The sequence below is a fragment of the Telopea speciosissima genome, chromosome 9, assembly GCF_018873765.1.
Source record: "Telopea speciosissima isolate NSW1024214 ecotype Mountain lineage chromosome 9, Tspe_v1, whole genome shotgun sequence".
NCBI lineage: Eukaryota > Viridiplantae > Streptophyta > Magnoliopsida > Proteales > Proteaceae > Telopea > Telopea speciosissima.
The window spans coordinates 63,904,408-63,920,713 of record NC_057924.1 but is presented as its reverse complement, the minus strand read 5'-3'; the positions used below and the strand labels follow the sequence as shown (position 1 = coordinate 63,920,713).

At 40.7% G+C, this 16,306-nt stretch overlaps 1 protein-coding gene across 1 annotated transcript in view; it reads left to right on the top strand.

The window, feature by feature from the left end:
• The window catches only part of LOC122639706, a 51,288-nt gene that overhangs the window by 18,359 nt on the left and 16,623 nt on the right, over positions 1–16,306 (top strand). Inside the window, exons 5-8 of the mRNA XM_043832618.1 lie at positions 2,126–2,191; positions 3,574–3,612; positions 5,137–5,217; positions 5,372–5,419. Of these exons, the coding sequence (XP_043688553.1) occupies positions 2,126–2,191; positions 3,574–3,612; positions 5,137–5,217; positions 5,372–5,419 (234 nt within the window). The remainder of the gene's footprint in view (positions 1–2,125; positions 2,192–3,573; positions 3,613–5,136; positions 5,218–5,371; positions 5,420–16,306) is intronic.

The following is a 16,306-nucleotide window of genomic DNA, read 5'->3' as shown; positions in this document are numbered from 1 at the left end:
GGAACTCTCTAACCACAGTTAGGATCAAAGGCACAACTCAAGTACAGATACTGGTTCAGACTTGTAACAGTATTGAAATGCAATCCAAATTGTAAATACACAAGATCATAACAGTCCTGTAAACCCTCCCATAACATCCAATATGCATATGGAATAAACCTTCCAAAAGACACATGTGACAGCAACCCAAACAGTCCTACCACAGGCTTAAAACTATGGACAAAACTCCAGAAATAAAATATCAAACCACCAGCGAAGAGTTTAAGAAGATATTACCATTGATTGGAAGGAAAAATAGGGTAAATCAGTTTTCCAAAAATGAGCTTCAATTGATGGCTGTAGACTGAGATATGACAGGATAACAAAAATAGAAACTAAGTTCAAAATTAGAAGCTTAGTGTATATCCTTAGATTGAACCAGTGGAATTGCTCCAAGTTTGGGTCGATTGCAGGCCACATTAAAGGGTTTCTGTGGAAATATCTCTCAGTTTCTGTGGTTGGTTGCAGAGATACAGAAGCAGCAGCAGTGGCTTGGAGATATCTCCCGGATCTGGAGTCCGCAGGAATGGAGTTCATGCTTCTGTGAACCAGCAACTGTTACCAGCACTTGGAGGGCTTCAGTGATCAATCGATTGCCTCAGAACAGGCCTCGGTTGGCCTTATTTGAATCCAGAACGTAAAACAGAAAAGGGGGATAAAGGGGAATGGAGGAAAGAAGATAGAAGGGTCTCTCACCATGGAGCTCTCTCAGCAAACTGAATGTCACAGCCAACCATAAAGCTTAAATTCTTTTCTTCAATTCGTTGGGCTAGGTTGCCCACTTCCCTTTATTTAGAATAGAAGTATGGATTACAGAATAGAAAGTGTTTGCTACCAAATAGCTTACAACCAAAATAGAAACTTCCTATAAAATCTAGTTCTGATACATCAAAATAGAAACTTCTATTATAGAGAACAAAACAAAAATAGTAACAAACTGAAACTAGAAACTATCTAAGATTCTATTGCAATGAAATAAATATACTTTCTAAGACTGAAAAATAGAAACTAAACTATGGCAGCATTAGGATAGGGTTTTTCTCCACTTGATATCTCCAATGGACCCATGAGATCTTCTAAGAAAAGCATTCCCACACAAGGCAAATATGGGCTGTGAAACTGTTCATGTGAACAGTATCTTGAACAGTGTTTTGGTCTTTTTTTATTCGTATTTCAATCTACATCAGGTCTCCTCTTCATGTGTTACATTTTAGGCATGACAAAGTAGTCAACTTGGAAAAATAAGTCTTTGAAATTCCATATAAAGAGTAAAAAAATCGTTGAAAAGAAAAGATTGCTGAAAACACAAGGAAAGATGAAAGATGCCCTATCTTTCCAACGGTCGTTATTACAACGTCATCCTCCCACATGTCACAATTAGGTCATGTACAGGAGCTGTTCCTGTGTAGGCGCCCACACCCTCTTAGAACTACAACTTTTGCTTGGATGGTGGCTTTTCAATTAGGCCCTAGGGATAGAAGTTGGGAAATAGATGTTGCTTGTGTTAAAAGGCTGAGTAATATGCCTCCCATTTATTTTTATTGCAATTTTTTGTGGGTATAAGTTTTGGTGAGAGTGAATATGGCCTAGGGATTTGAGAGGTGTGGTTTTTCATTCTTTGGGGGTGTGGAAGGAGAGGAATAGAGGGGCGTTTGTAGATCACATGAGAACCTTCCCCAGAATTTGTGCTGATGTTAGTTTTTACCTATTTGGTGGGCTATGGCAAGTAAAGAGTTCAGAGGTGTTTTTAGAAAAGTTTTTTCTTTGAAATTTCCTTTCTTTGAGTGTTTTTAGGGATATGTATGATTGTTGCTTTTTTTGTTTTTTATTTTCTTTTTAAATTTATACATCTTTCTTACTTGAATGAATACAAATTTACTTGTTGCTGATAAAAGAAGAACTTATCATAGCATTGACCATGGTTGTTGAGGCACCTTTTAGGAATAAATGTTGGGAAATAAGACAAAATAATGGGAGACCCTTTGAAGGATTCGACATTATTATTTATTTGTGCAATTTTATTGTTCTTGCCTTTTGTCATGTAGTTTGCATTTGTTTAATTGTTTTCTGTTGCCTTATTATGCAGGCTTTGCAATCCCAATCCATACGAAGTACAGTTTTTCAATCTGTTTATAACTATTGGAAAGCGAAGGTTTGAATATACCCACAAACTCACAGGCATATGCTTATTTTATTTGTGCCCGTTTTAGTTAGCATTTATACTGATATGGGTTCAACTTGCCTCCTTACTCAAGATTAACTCAATAGAAGAAATGAGTTGGTTGTGAGTTTGCAAGGTTCAAGAGTTCGGTTTGGACCCTGGTCGGAACTGAAATATTATGGGTATCGACTGAAATTCGACCGACATTCTAAATGTTTTGACTTTTGACTGGCCATTTTGGTGGTCAAATGACCTTATTTGGGTAAAAACTTCAGGAAAATCCTAATTAGGCATTTCTAAACGTTTTATGAAAAACATGCTCAAATGTAGTTTGGCTTCGTACCCTAGGTCGATAATGTATGCCATACCTTGCTGTGTACTTTTTCAAATATAGCCTATTCTGCACATAATTTGGTATTAGATGTTTAGAACACACAAAATTTAATGAAAACTACTAAAATATGTGTTAGGAATGAAGAAAACCATTTAATATTACACAATCTCAAAGTGTTACTAGTACAAGTTTTTAAGTGTTACAAATAGTAAGGTACAAGTGTACATCCAATGTTAATACACCTCTACAAAACCGTTCCTCCAACTCTATGTTAGTACCACAAAAAGTTCCAGGGAGGCTCAATACCTTTGGGGAAAAAGGAATACATGGCATATCGTTGTTGTAGATGGGTTGTGGTAGTCCCCAACACTTTGTCCAACAAAGAATGTAGGTGATTTTGGCCAAAATACCAAATCTGGTTTTGTTTTTTTAAAGTTTTCCCTCTAAAAGGTGAAACCACTCGAAAGTCGCAAAGTGGATCGAAACTTTGTACCGAAACCGAGTGGAAACCGAAATTTTTGGTGAAATGCCGAAATTTCGGTTGAAACTCTGCTTTCCTACTGTAACACCCAATTTTTGTTTCGACCTTCGATGAAACCGAAATAATTCGTGAAATCTCGGTGGTTTCGACCGAGATTTTTAATTGTGAATTTGTTGCCAGGATCAGGAGTTTATCTTCTTTTTTTTTTTTGCAAGGGGAGAGTTTTTATGCACGGTTGTGCATGGTGCACGACCATGCACACATCTGTCAAATGGAGGGTGAGGGGGTGCACCGTAGACCCTCATCTCCCATCCTACGGCTGTGTGATGCATGGCCATGCACAAAACTTTTTTGCCTTTTTTTTAATATAGAATTATTTTACAATGGTGTTTTTAAAGCTTACTTTTCCCTCCTTTGTTTCCTTTTCCTTTCTAATACCTTTTCTCCTCTATATGTTGTTTATGGTTTTTGTGAGCACAATCAGTTTATATGAGTTCAATTCACTGTTTCTGCTGTAGCATAAATTCTTATGTGTGCTCTCATGCCTTTTCCCCACAGCGAGAACGGTGGCAAAAGCCTATTTTACGCCGCTTGCAGGTTTGTGCTGTTGCTTTCTACTACATATTTTTATGTTCTCAAAATATTTTAGTTTTGCAATGCACAAGCACGATTTGTGCATTGAAATGCTTAGGATTTCCTGTACCCTCAACTTTGAAGTGTTCTTAATTCCATATTTAGGGTAGGGATAGTTACCTGCCAAACATCATGTCTTGAGCTAATTATGGATGAGTTATCTAGACACATTTAGGATGAGTTCCTCTGTGTATGCTTTTTGCAAATGATATTATTTTGGTGTTTGAATCGTAAACAGGGATAAATGCTATATTAGAATTGTGTAAAAACACTTTAGAATCAGAACTCAGAAGGCTTTTAAGATAGGCCGGACAGAAACAGAATATATGCAACTTCAGTAAAAATAAGATTGAAATTGAATTGCTCTCCCATTTGGAAGCCAAGTTCGGCTAATTCTATGGCAGATGAGCCGTCAAAGAAGATGCTGTTTGGTCAGAGTGGATCTCAGGGATAGCGCTGCTTATTGGGGGTAATTATCGAGGTCTTGGTTGAATATTTATAATTCGTTGTTCTGGGACTCTGGGAGTAGTCTGGGTCATCATTATTTTATCGAAAATTACAGTCTGTAGTGCTTGTTCTTTTCCACTTCTCTTAGATTAAATTTTCATGTCAGACACCTAAAAAAGTGATAATTTTAGATACCTGGGTTCAATTGTAATTTGTAAATGGAGGAGGAGCTATTGGGAGATATCACACAGAATTAAAGTGGGGTGTATAAATTATAAAATGGAGAGGTGCTTTTGGAGTGTTGTGTGATCCATGCATTTCACTAAAACTTGAAGGAAAATTAGATATGATAGCTATAAGATCAGCAGTGTGCCAGTGATGTATGGAGCTGAATGTTGGGCAGTGAAGAAAGAAAATATAAATGAAATTGGTTCAGAAATGATGATGTTGAGGTGGATGAGTAGTAAAACTATAAAAGATGAGAAATAAACACTTTAGAGGCAATTTAGGAGTTGCTTCAATGCATAATAATCTGGGAAAAATTTGTATCAGGTGGCACCGTTCCATGTAATGTAGAACTTTGAGTGTGCTGCTGAGGAGTAATTTGATTCAGATTAGAGGAGCCAAAAGGGCATGGGATCAGCCTAAAATGACTTTATGAGAAAGGGTGAGAAAGATATGCATGGATTAGGTAGGACAACAAATATAGCTTAGAATAAAGCTAAACAGGATCCGTGTAGCTGACTCCATTTAGTTGGGATACAGCTTCGTGGAATTAAGTCGACATGTTGATTTATGAATTTGTTGGTGTCATTGGTGAGGGTCTACTCTTAGTAATTAAGAAATGCTTGAAGTACGATAAATCCTAACAGTTTCTCGTGATTAGATTTATGGTTAAGTTTGATTACTATTCGCTCTCTTGCGACGACGACAGCAACAACTCGGCTTTATGCCATTGGCTCTCTTGTGTTCCACTTAAACAATGTTACTTCCTGTTTGCTTCAGCTAATCTAAATCTGACCAATTCTTTTCTCTGTGTAGCCCCCTCCACCAGTTAATGATACAAATCCATACAATGTATTTAGACCAAGGGAGAAAGCCCACCGGCTCCACACAAGAAGGGTAGGTGGTTAAATTTGTATGGTTTTGTTTCCTTGTCTAATAGGAAATGTGAACTTTGCATCATGATATTCTCAATCAATCGATTACTATTTTAGTGATGCCAGAAGCAAAAATTAAAACTCTCATTACAAATCTTTCTGTTCTTGACTGTCAGATGCAAAGGAGGGAGAACAATGTTCAGTCATTTGAAAAGCTTCGCCAGGTAAATGCCATAATCCATTTGTATGTGGTATTTTATGCTGTCTGCATGTGTTTATATGAAGTCATTATGTTAGATCCTCATCTTCCTTAGTAGATATAAAATGTGTAATGCAAGGCTTGGAGCTTCATTGTTGCCTCATTAGGTTGGAAACTCTCAACTGTGGTCTTTGCCGATTGTTTCTGTTTTCTGCTGTCTGTTACAAGGATGAGAGAAGTTACTTGGATCTTCCTGAAAGTATTTTTTCAGCTTTTCTTCTTTTCCCCTGTGAGATCTTTAGCTGTTTACTTTTTCCACTGTTCTGTTTAGTTATCTGCCTTAATCATTTACCTTTCCCCCTGGTGCGGATCAATTAATGGATCTGCTGGTGGTGGGCCCGCTTAATAGATAGAGGGGGAAGATTCAGATCTGAGAAGAACTTTCAAGTAAGGTGCGGCAGGAAAGGGAGGAAAAAGGAGATTGCTAAGATGAAGGAGAAAGGAATAACCGTGAAGGAAGGAAGGGAGGAAAGAGAAGAGAGATCGGTAGTGAGGAGGGGGGGATGGGCAGGGTCACACACAACCTTATCCAAAAAAAAAAAAAAAAAAAGGAATTCTATTCCATTCCAAAAGCACATACCAGGGGGGGGTGAGTGGTTGGTTTCATATTGTTGGATTGTATGGGGCCAGAATGCCATGGGGGTATTCTGGACTTTTTACCTCTTTATTGCCCTTTATTATGCTTTCTAGTATGTAAGGGCAATTCGGTCCATCTAATGTTTTTGATCATTATAAATGTAAAGCTTGGTGTCAGTCTTAGACCATCCAAGCATTATTGTTCTTTAATGCTGATCTGTTAACAAGGCATCAGAGCAGGTTTTGAATTAGGGACCTTCCGTTCTTCCATTCTCGATTTCTTCTTCCCTCCTCCTTCTGTCTTGATCTCCTTTGTTCTTTATTCTCCCACTAGGGCAGCACTGATGAGGTGATCTACAGATCCAGTTGCTGCCCTCTATTACCTCATTCCATGCTGAGGAGTTTTGATCGATAGGGACAAGCAACCTGCCTGCAATATTTGGAGCTTCAAGTTTTTTGGATTGCTTCCATCTCAACTACAAGGAACCAATCTCCCTCATTGACGACCAAGAACGGCAGCAGGGTTTCTTATCTGGATAAGTTCCTATCTCCAATTGTATTGAAGAGCTCCTCTGATTGATTTTTCCAACAGAAACTGGGTTTTCTCAAAACTCTGACAATTATCGATCTTGGAGTTGTTGATTTCTATTGGTTCTGATTTTTTGAAGGGTGCTTCACTACTCATCAAGGCACACTCGACTACAGTTTCAGCCTCATCCATTCTGTTTTTTGGGCCAGTCTCCCCTATGTCGATTTCAGCAAAACAGGGTTTTTAAAAAACCCTGACAATATCGATGTAGGGTTTTAACTTGTCTGCTGCTGCTGATTTTTGGAGGCATATATCCTCATCCTAGAAGGACTCTCCTTCAATTTCTGGAGTTTATCTTGGACTTTTTATTAGGTTTCTCATCCCTACAATTTCTCTGCACTTATGGGTGACTCGGTCACTTCCACTGCTACTTTTTATCATGATGATGGCCATGGAAAATCAGAATACCACAATTTTCCTCCTAATTCTAACAAAGTGGATGGCTTAAACTACCTGCTGTGGTCTCGGTCTGCCTCCTTTGCCATTGCTGGTTGTGGCCTTACCGGCCGTATTGATGGCACCAGTGTTATGCCACTTGAACCTGGTCCTCTTCAAACTAGATGGCTTGCCAACAATGGGGTTCTCATGTCCTACTTGATTGGTTCTATGACTACAGACCTTGCACATGGGTTTCTTCTCCTTGATACGGCTTCTCAGATCTGGTTTGCTTGCAAGGAAACATACGGGCAGCTTGGCAATGATGCCCAAGTTTATGAACTCAGAAAGAAGGTCCTTCATACTACTCAGGGAGATTTGTTAGTCTCTAAATACTATGCTACTCTGCGCAGCCTCTGGCAATTGGACCACTTTTCTGATTTCCCCCTAATACAGCTGCTGACATTGCTGCCTGTAAGAAAAATGTGGACAAGATCAGGGTCTATGACTTCTTGGCAGGGTTGAATGTTGAGTATGACCAGATTCGTGTTCAAGTGTTGGGCCATTCTCCTTTTCCCCCACTTGAGCAACACTATGCCTTGGTCTCCTCTGAAGAAAACCGTTGGGCTGCTATGTTACTCCCTCCTATTATTGAGAGATCAACCCTACAGACTGCTGCCTTGGCTCCTACTGCCCCTGTTGGAAATCTATCTCTGGTAATTCTACCACAGGAACTATTACTTGTGAGCATTGTCACAAACCTTACCACACCAAAGAAAAATGTTGGAAACTTCATGGGAAACCAGCTGACTTTAAAGCTAAACAGGCTGCCAAGAAGAAGACAAAAAATAAGGCCAATCACTCTGAATCTGTTACTACAGCCCCGGCTACTGACATTGGTCTATCCCAGGATGATCTACAGGCATTCGTACGTGTGGTAAGGTCTTCCGCTGTTGCTGCCTCTACTACATCCTCTACTTCCAATTTTTCTGCTCCTTTAGGTTTAAGCTTTGCCCGGTCAGGTATTTCATTTGTTGGTCGTTGTGCTTCTATAGCTTCCCATCCTTGGATAATAGATTCTGGAGCTACGGATCACATGACTAGTTCCTCTAGCCTTTTCTATCGCTATTCTTCCACTATGGGGAAAGACAAGGTCAAGGTAGCCGATGGTTCCCTCTGCTCCATCTTTGGCAAGGGAATCATCAACTGCACGTTCTCTCTTATTTTGTTTTCTGTTTTGCACATTGCTACTAACGTTCTTTCTATTAGTAGTCTTACTCGCGATCTTAATTGCAAAGTAACTTTTTTCCCTTCTCATTGTGTTTTTCAAGATCTGGTGATAGGGAAGACGATTGGATGTGGTAAATTGCAAGGTGGATTGTAGCTGCTTGATGATGGTCGTCTTTCTCCACCCACTGCACCTCCTCCACTGCACCAGAACTCCTTCGTCTCTTTAAAACTTTACTAATGGCACTTTAGATTAGGTCACCCCCATTAGGAATGTTATCTTATTTATTTTCTGCTTTAGTAAAAGATTGTGATAAATCTGATTTCTTTTGTGAGGCTTGTGTTCTGGCTAAACAGACACGTTCAACTTATTTTATATTAAATAAAAGGAGTTCTTGTTTTCATTTGGTGCATTCTGATGTTGGGGCCCTAGTCGTAAAACTTCTCTTTCTGGTTATCATTGGTTTGTGTCTTTTATTTACTGTCATTCTAGGAACACTTGGGTATATCTTATGCATACAAAACATCAGTTTTTTTCATGTTTTCAGCATTTTCATAAGATGGTCCAAACTCAGTTCCAGGCTACTCTCAAAATTTTGAGAAGTGATAATGGAACTGAGTATAAAGAATCTCAATTTTAAAATACTTGGCTGATCATGACATTATTCACTATACTAGTTGTGTCGATACCCCAGCCCAGAATGGTGTGGCTGAAAGGAAGAACCGCCACTTCTTAGAAGTTGCTAGGGCCTTGATGTTTGCTCGACATGTTTCCTCCCAATATTGGGGGATGCTATTCTCATTGCCGCTTATCTCATTAATAGGTTACCTTCTAGAGTTCTTGACTCCCGTACTCCAGCTGAAATTTTACTTGGGAATTCATCCTTTGTGGTTTCTCCCAAAGTGTTTGGCTGTGTCTTATGCTAGAGATACTAAATCTCCAGGCAAACTTGAACCTCGTGGGTTATGGTGTAGTTTTTTTGGGTTATTCTCCAACCAAGAAAGGTTATAAGTGTTTCCATCCCCCTTCCCGTCTGCTGCCCAGCCTCTTGTGGCTACTGTCCAACCTACTTTGGCTGCTGTCCAGCCTCCTTTGACTGTTGCCCCTTCATCCGAGGGGAATCCTTTACAGGGAGAGACCATGGAAAATAGTTCTCTTTCTCTTTCCTTTTGTGCATTTGTATCTTTTCTTTATTTTGTTTCCATTCCTAAAAATTGGCAAGAAGCATCTACAGATGGAAAGTGGAAGGCAACAATGTTGGAAGAAATGAGAGCATTGAAAAAAAAGTTACGTGGGATCTTGTGGCTCTTCCTCCAGGGCAAAAACCAGTGGGATGTAAATTGGTGTTTGTGGTCAAACAGAAGGCAGATAGAACAATGGATCGATAAAAGGCATGTCTGGTTGCAAAGGGATTTACTCAGACATATGGAGTTGACTACTAGGAGACTTTCGCACTAGTAGTAAAACTCAATACTGTAAGAGTATTGTTTTCTTGTGCTGTGAATCTTGGATGGGATCTTTAGCAGTTGGATGTGAAGAATGCCTTCCTCCATGGAGGACTAGAGGAAGAGGTATATATGGACATTCCACCAGGCTTCTCTGATGGTACTACCAGGGGCAAGGTTTGTAAATTGAAGCGGGCTCTCTATGGGTTGAAGCAGTTACTTAGAGCTTCATTCGGTATATTTCACAAGGCTATGGTTTCTGTGGAATACAAGCAATGCAATGTAGATCATACCTTGTTCATCAAACGAGTTGGTGATAAGGTAACTATCCTCATATTCTATGTTGATGATATTGTAGTAACCGGAAATGTTGGTGATGAGATTAACCAATTGAAGCTTTTCCCTGGTCGTGAGTTTGAAATAAAGGATTTGGGAACCCTAAAATATTTTCTAGGGATAGAGGTTGCTCGATCTTCAAAGGGCATCTTTCTTTCTCAAAGAAAATATATCTTAGATCTATTGTCTGAGATTGGACTGTTAGGGTGTCATCCTTCATATACTCCCATGGAAGCTACTACAAGACTTAGGGAGAAAGAAGGTGAACCTGTTGGCAAAGGTCGTTATCAGCGATTAGTGGGCAAGTTGATTTGTCTCTCTTGTACACGACCAGACATAGCCATTTCCGTGAGTTTGGTAAGCCAGTTTATGCATGATCCTTATTCCTCTCATATGGAGGTAGTTCTTTGCATCTTGCGATATTGGAAGTCTGCTCCAGGAAAATGGATATACTTTTATCTTCCAGTAGTCATCTAAAAGTTGAAGTTTATACTGATGCTGATTGGGCCGACTCTACTGACAGAAAATCCATTTATGGATATTGTTCTTTTGTGGGTGGAAACCTTGTCACATGGCGTAGCAAGAAGCAAACTGTTGTGGCAAGGTCCAGTGTTGAAGCAGAGTTCGTGCCATGGCACAAGGAATCTGTGAACTTTAGTGGCTTAGAGGATTGTTGCAGCATATTGGTGTTGCTGTCCATCTTCCCATGATGCTATATTGTGATGATAAAGTGGCCATTAGCATTGCTCATAACCTTGTCCAACACGATCATACTAAGCATGTGGAGGTTGGTCGACATTTCATCAAGGAGAAGCTCAAAGCCGAACTTATCTGTGTTCCTTTTGTGAAGTCTGCTGATCAGATAACCGATGTATTCACTAAAGGGTTGAGTAACAAGGTGTTTCATCCTATTCTAGTCAAGTTGGGCATGTGTGATATTTATGCACCAACTTAAGGGGGAGTGTTGGATTGTCTGGGCTAGAATACCATGGGGGTATTCTGGACTTTTTTACCTCTTTGTTGCTCTTTATTATGCTTTCTAGTATGTTAGGACAATTCTGTCCATGTAATGTTTTGATCATTATAAATATAAAGCTTGGGGTGGATAAAAGGAAGTCTCCTAGATTAACTTATGGATAAAAGGAAATCTCCTAGATTAACTTAACTGCTAAGACTTTCCTAACTCGACAACTAACTCAAAGACTAACGACTTAGGAATAAAATATAAGATAATCCCTATCCAACTATGACCAACATGGGACAAGTAAAATGTGATAATAATTTTGTGTGCCCCCTACTATTGAGCCTCATAATTCAGCCCATTACAGTAAATAAACCCAATTAATCCCAACCCAGCCTAACCCAGTCTTGCTTATGAATTGGGCCTGCATTAACCCCCTTTTTGTGCTTGTGTCTATTTTCCTGATTGTTGATTACAGAATGGATTTAGCAATCAAATCAGATTCGATGGAATTGGCCGATTGGATTTGGTTAACCCCGATTCCGATTATTGCCAATTCTCAAAGCCCAATTTAGAATCGGCCATTAATGCACATAAATTTTCATTTTTGAGCATTTTTCCTTCTTTTTTTTTGGTGAATAAAAATTCAATACCAAAACCCCAAAGGGGAGGGGAAAAAGGGGAAGGGGAATACACAGGGAAAAGGTGGTGGGGAAGCTATACAAGCCATAAGGCCTAGGAGGCCGGGCTAGGGGACTGCAAAAGAGAAGAATCTATGCCCCAGGTAACAACAATATGCGTGTTCTTTAGGGAATCAGTAAGAGAGCCATGGGGAAGCATATGAAGCCTAGAGTTGACATCGAAAAAGATGCCTTTCCAAATCAAGTCAATATTTGGAGGTCCATCTTTGAAGATTCCGCTCCATCCAAATTTTGAGAGATGGCAGCCCCAAACACAAGCTTGCCGGCGATATCACAGATAGAGCTACCTGAAAAGGACATATCTAGCCATCGCCTCTCCCAAGCGAAAGATAGGAGACGTCTACTATGGGGCCAAATGGAATCTAGGGTTTTCTTCCAAATAGTGGAGGCTAGGGGGTAAGAAAAAAGAGGTGATCAACGTCCTCAACACCATTCTAGGAAAGTATACATGAAGGAGAGACAGGGGATGTGGCAGAGAAGGAGAAATGAATGTGTGGGGAGAAAAAGGTTAAGGGTTCGCTAGACATTGAAGGAGTGTTGAGGAATATGGCCTTTGAACCAAACTAAATTGTGCCAAGGGACTGAGGGGCCATGCAGTCTAACAAAGTTCCAAGCTGAGCTAGAGTTAAAAATTCTATTGGGGGAGGGAAGCCATATTACCACTACCACGACTTGCAGGTCGCCGTGCATCTTCCGCTAGCACCCTTAGCCACCGACGTTGTCTCCGCTCGCCACCACTGCGACCAGCCGGTCGTTGTTCCTTCTTCCCCGACTCCTTACGCCGCGACCTCGTAGGTCGCCATGCCTGTTTGTCGGTCCCTTTTGCCTGTGCTTCCGTAACTTGCCTAGGTCGCCGTGCCTTTTTTGTTGCCCTCTCTCTGGTTATCAAGTGATCGTCCACTCCCTTGGATACTATGGATGATGATCCTACTAGTGCTATGTCCATTGGTCCATCCTCCACAAGTACAACTGAGGGGCACTCACTTAGTCGCTGGAGTAACGTTGGGCATCATACTCTCCAACCTGGCCCCATCAATTAAAATGGTCAGAACTACCTTACCTGGTCCTGGGCATGTCTTCTCACACTCTGAGGACACAACTACTCTAGCCTCATTACAGGAGGCACTCCAAAGCTAACGGATCCTACTGCCGCCTCAACGTGGTTGTCTAATGATGTGCTGGTTATTTCCTTCCTGCTCAATTCGATGGTGCCCCTTGTTATTCTCAACTTTGTTTTCTTTAATTATGCCAAGGAGCTACGGGATGCAATTCGCCAGACCTATTCACAGGCAAGCAATTTTGCCCAAATCTATGAGATACGGCGTCAGGCTCGTATTACTACTCGAAAGGAGCTATTTCTTACTGCCTACTATTATGTTTTGACCACTTTCTTGCAACAATTAGACTTCTATCATCCCATTCGTATGGTCCACCCTGATGATGTTGGTACATTTCAAAAGGAAAGGGAGATGGAATGTGTGTATGACTTTCTGACAGGCCTGAATTCGGAATATGACCAAGCTCGGGTCCAGATATTAGGGCATGATACATTCCCTGCACTTCTTTAGACGTATAATTTGGTTCAGTCCGAAGAATACCGCCGGACTGTTATGATGCCTCACGTTGTTCCCGTTCGATCTGCCTTGGTTACTACACCATCTGCATCTGGCATTGTAGATCTCTCCAAGGTTCTTCCTTCTGCACGGGAACCCGTGAAGTCTGATAATTGTGGTTGCCCTTGTCACACATGAGAGACTTGTTGGAAGCTCCATTGGCATCCTAAGGGTGGGCGCCATCCTAAATAGGGCAGCATTCGTTCCCTTGCTCATCTCTCTAAAGCACCTGACACTTGCCTTGGGCCTTTTATTACGGAACACTTCTCCTTGGATTAGATGGTTGCCATCTAAAAATTGGTGACACAACTAACCACTGATTCTTCCTCTTCTCCCGTCTCCAACCTTGCTTAATTAGGTTATTTCCTTGTCTCTTCTACGAGTCCCTTTTGGTTGATTGACTCTGGTGCTATTGACCACATGACTAGTAACTTGGAGGTTTTCCGTACCTATTGTCCTTGCTTTGGCCGGGACGTGTTGCCGATGGGTCTATGTCCTCCATCTCCGGTGAAGGTTCAGTCTTGTGTTCATCACATCTTTCTCTTTCTTCTGTTTTACATGTCCCAAAAATATGTGCAAACTTATTATTCATTGACCGTTTAACCAGTGTGTTGAATTGTTTTGTTCACTTTTTTTCTACTCATTGCTTGTTTCAGGATGGGGGGGATGGGTACAACGATTTGGTAATGATCGGATACGTGATGGTGTCTATTACTTGGACTCTACCCCGACAGTACTACTTCCATCTTCAGCTCACACCCTCCGTTTGATAGCGCATTGACAAAGCTTCATTGGGACACCCTTCTTTTCATTTTTTACGTTCTATGTTTTCGGACTTAGTTAAAGTTTGTGGTTTGGAAAACACACTAGAAATTCTTATCCTGTTAGTGATGGTAAAAGTAATGTTCCCTTGTCCATTATTCATTATGATATATGGGGTCCTTCTAGGACTGTTGATTGTAATGGTTTTCGTTAGTTCATTACATTTATTGACAATTGCACACATCTCACATGGGTCTTCTACCTTCTACATAAAAAATCTGATGCATTTTCTTGCTTTTAATCTTTCCATTCTATGCTTCGCACTCAATTTAATGCCACTATTAGGGTTCTTAGAACTGATAATGGTATAAATATCCACTTTACTCATAATTCTTCCGCTTCGCGGGCTCTTCGGTGTATTTTCCTTGGTTATTCAGCCTATCAAAAGGGTTACAGCTATTATCGTCCTCCTTTTCGCCGTCTCTATGTCACTATGGATGTCACCTTCCATGAGTCTTAACCATATTTTACGACACCTCTTCAGGGGGAGAGTCTTGAGGAAGAGCTGCCGTTTCCAGCAGTCCCTATGGTTATTGATAGTCTTCCTATTCAGGTGGAGCTTAGGGGAGCCTATGATTAACAGTACCAGTGATGAGGGGGAGACATTGGTCACTTTGTTCCTGATCCGGAAATGATAACCTATACTTGGTGTAGATGCTAAAAAATGGTATCATGAACGACCAACCATTACCCACTGCGACGCCTCCACCATCGGGTAATATCTCTCCTACTTCTGATGATGTAACTAATCTTGCTAACCCTATGCTTGATGACCGTACCATTGCTATTAGAAAAGGCGTTTGTTCTTGTACCCAACATCCCATTTCGTAGTTTGTCTCTTATAAATCTTTATCTCCCTCCTATCGGGCCTTTGTTTCTTCCTTGTCTTCTGTGTCTATTCCACAGGACTGGAAAGAAGCCATCAAAGATCTGAAGTGAAAGGCTGCCATGTCAGAAGAAATGTAGGCCTTGTACAAAAATGGTACCTGGGAACTTGCCCCTCACCCTGAAGGGAAGAAGCTGGTTGGATGCTAGTGGGTGTTAACAATCAAGCAAAGGGATGATGGCACTATTGAGAGGTAAAAGGTAGGTTTGGTTTCCAAGGGCTTCACTCAAACCTATGAGATAGATTATCAAGAAACCTTTGCACCTGTGGAAAAAAATGAATTCTGTTAGGGCATTGTTGTCATGTGCTTCCAATCTGGGATTGAACCTTTAACAATTGGATGTCAGGAATGCCTTCTTAAATGGAGCTCTTGAAGAAGTCTACATGGATTTACCTCCAGGCTTTGCTTCCCCATCTACTACTGGCCGTGTTAGCAGATTGCAAAAGTCTTTTTATGGACTCAAACAATCTCCTAGGGCATTGTTTGGATATCAACAAAGCCAAGCTGATCATACCTTGTTTGTGAAGAAAAATGGTACCCAAATTACAACCCTCATTGTATATGTAGATGATATAGTGAGTACTAGGAACAACGATGTTGAAATCTCGGTTAACAAAGGATTTTGAAACAAAGGATCTAGGACCTCTTCAGTACTTTCTTGGGATTGAAGTTGCAAGGTCAAACAAGGGCATTTTCATTTTCCAACGGACCTACGTCTTGTAGCTTCTCGATGAAACAAGAATGCTAGGATGTAAGCATGCAGACTCCCCTATTGAGATTTATCACCAGCTGTGTAGTGCCATGGGTGATCTGGTTGACAGAGAATAGTACCAGAGGCTCGTTGGTGGGCTTATTTGCTTCTCTCATACTAGACCCGATATTGCCTATGTTGTGGGCATTGTTAGTCGGTTTCTCCATTATCCCAAGATGTCTCATCTTGATGCAGTGCACCGTATACGTATTTGAAGTCTGCCCCTGGGAAAGGTCTTCTCTTCTCTTCTAATGGGAACTTAAGGCTAGGGGCATTTACTGATGCCAATTGGACTGCGCCTGTTGATGATCGGATATCTAGTTCTGGTTATTGTTCTTTCCTTGGTGGTAACCTTGTTACATGGCGAAGCAAGAAACAATCAGTTATATTACAGTCTAGTGTTGAAGCAGAGTATCATGCCATGGTCCTAGAGATTTGTGAACTCATGTGGCTTAAGGGATTATTGAGTGATTTGGGAGTTACTTCTGAAGATCCTATGCGCTCTAGCATGATAGGACAAAACACGTTGAGATCGACATACACTTCATCAAAGAGAAGCTTGAGCAAG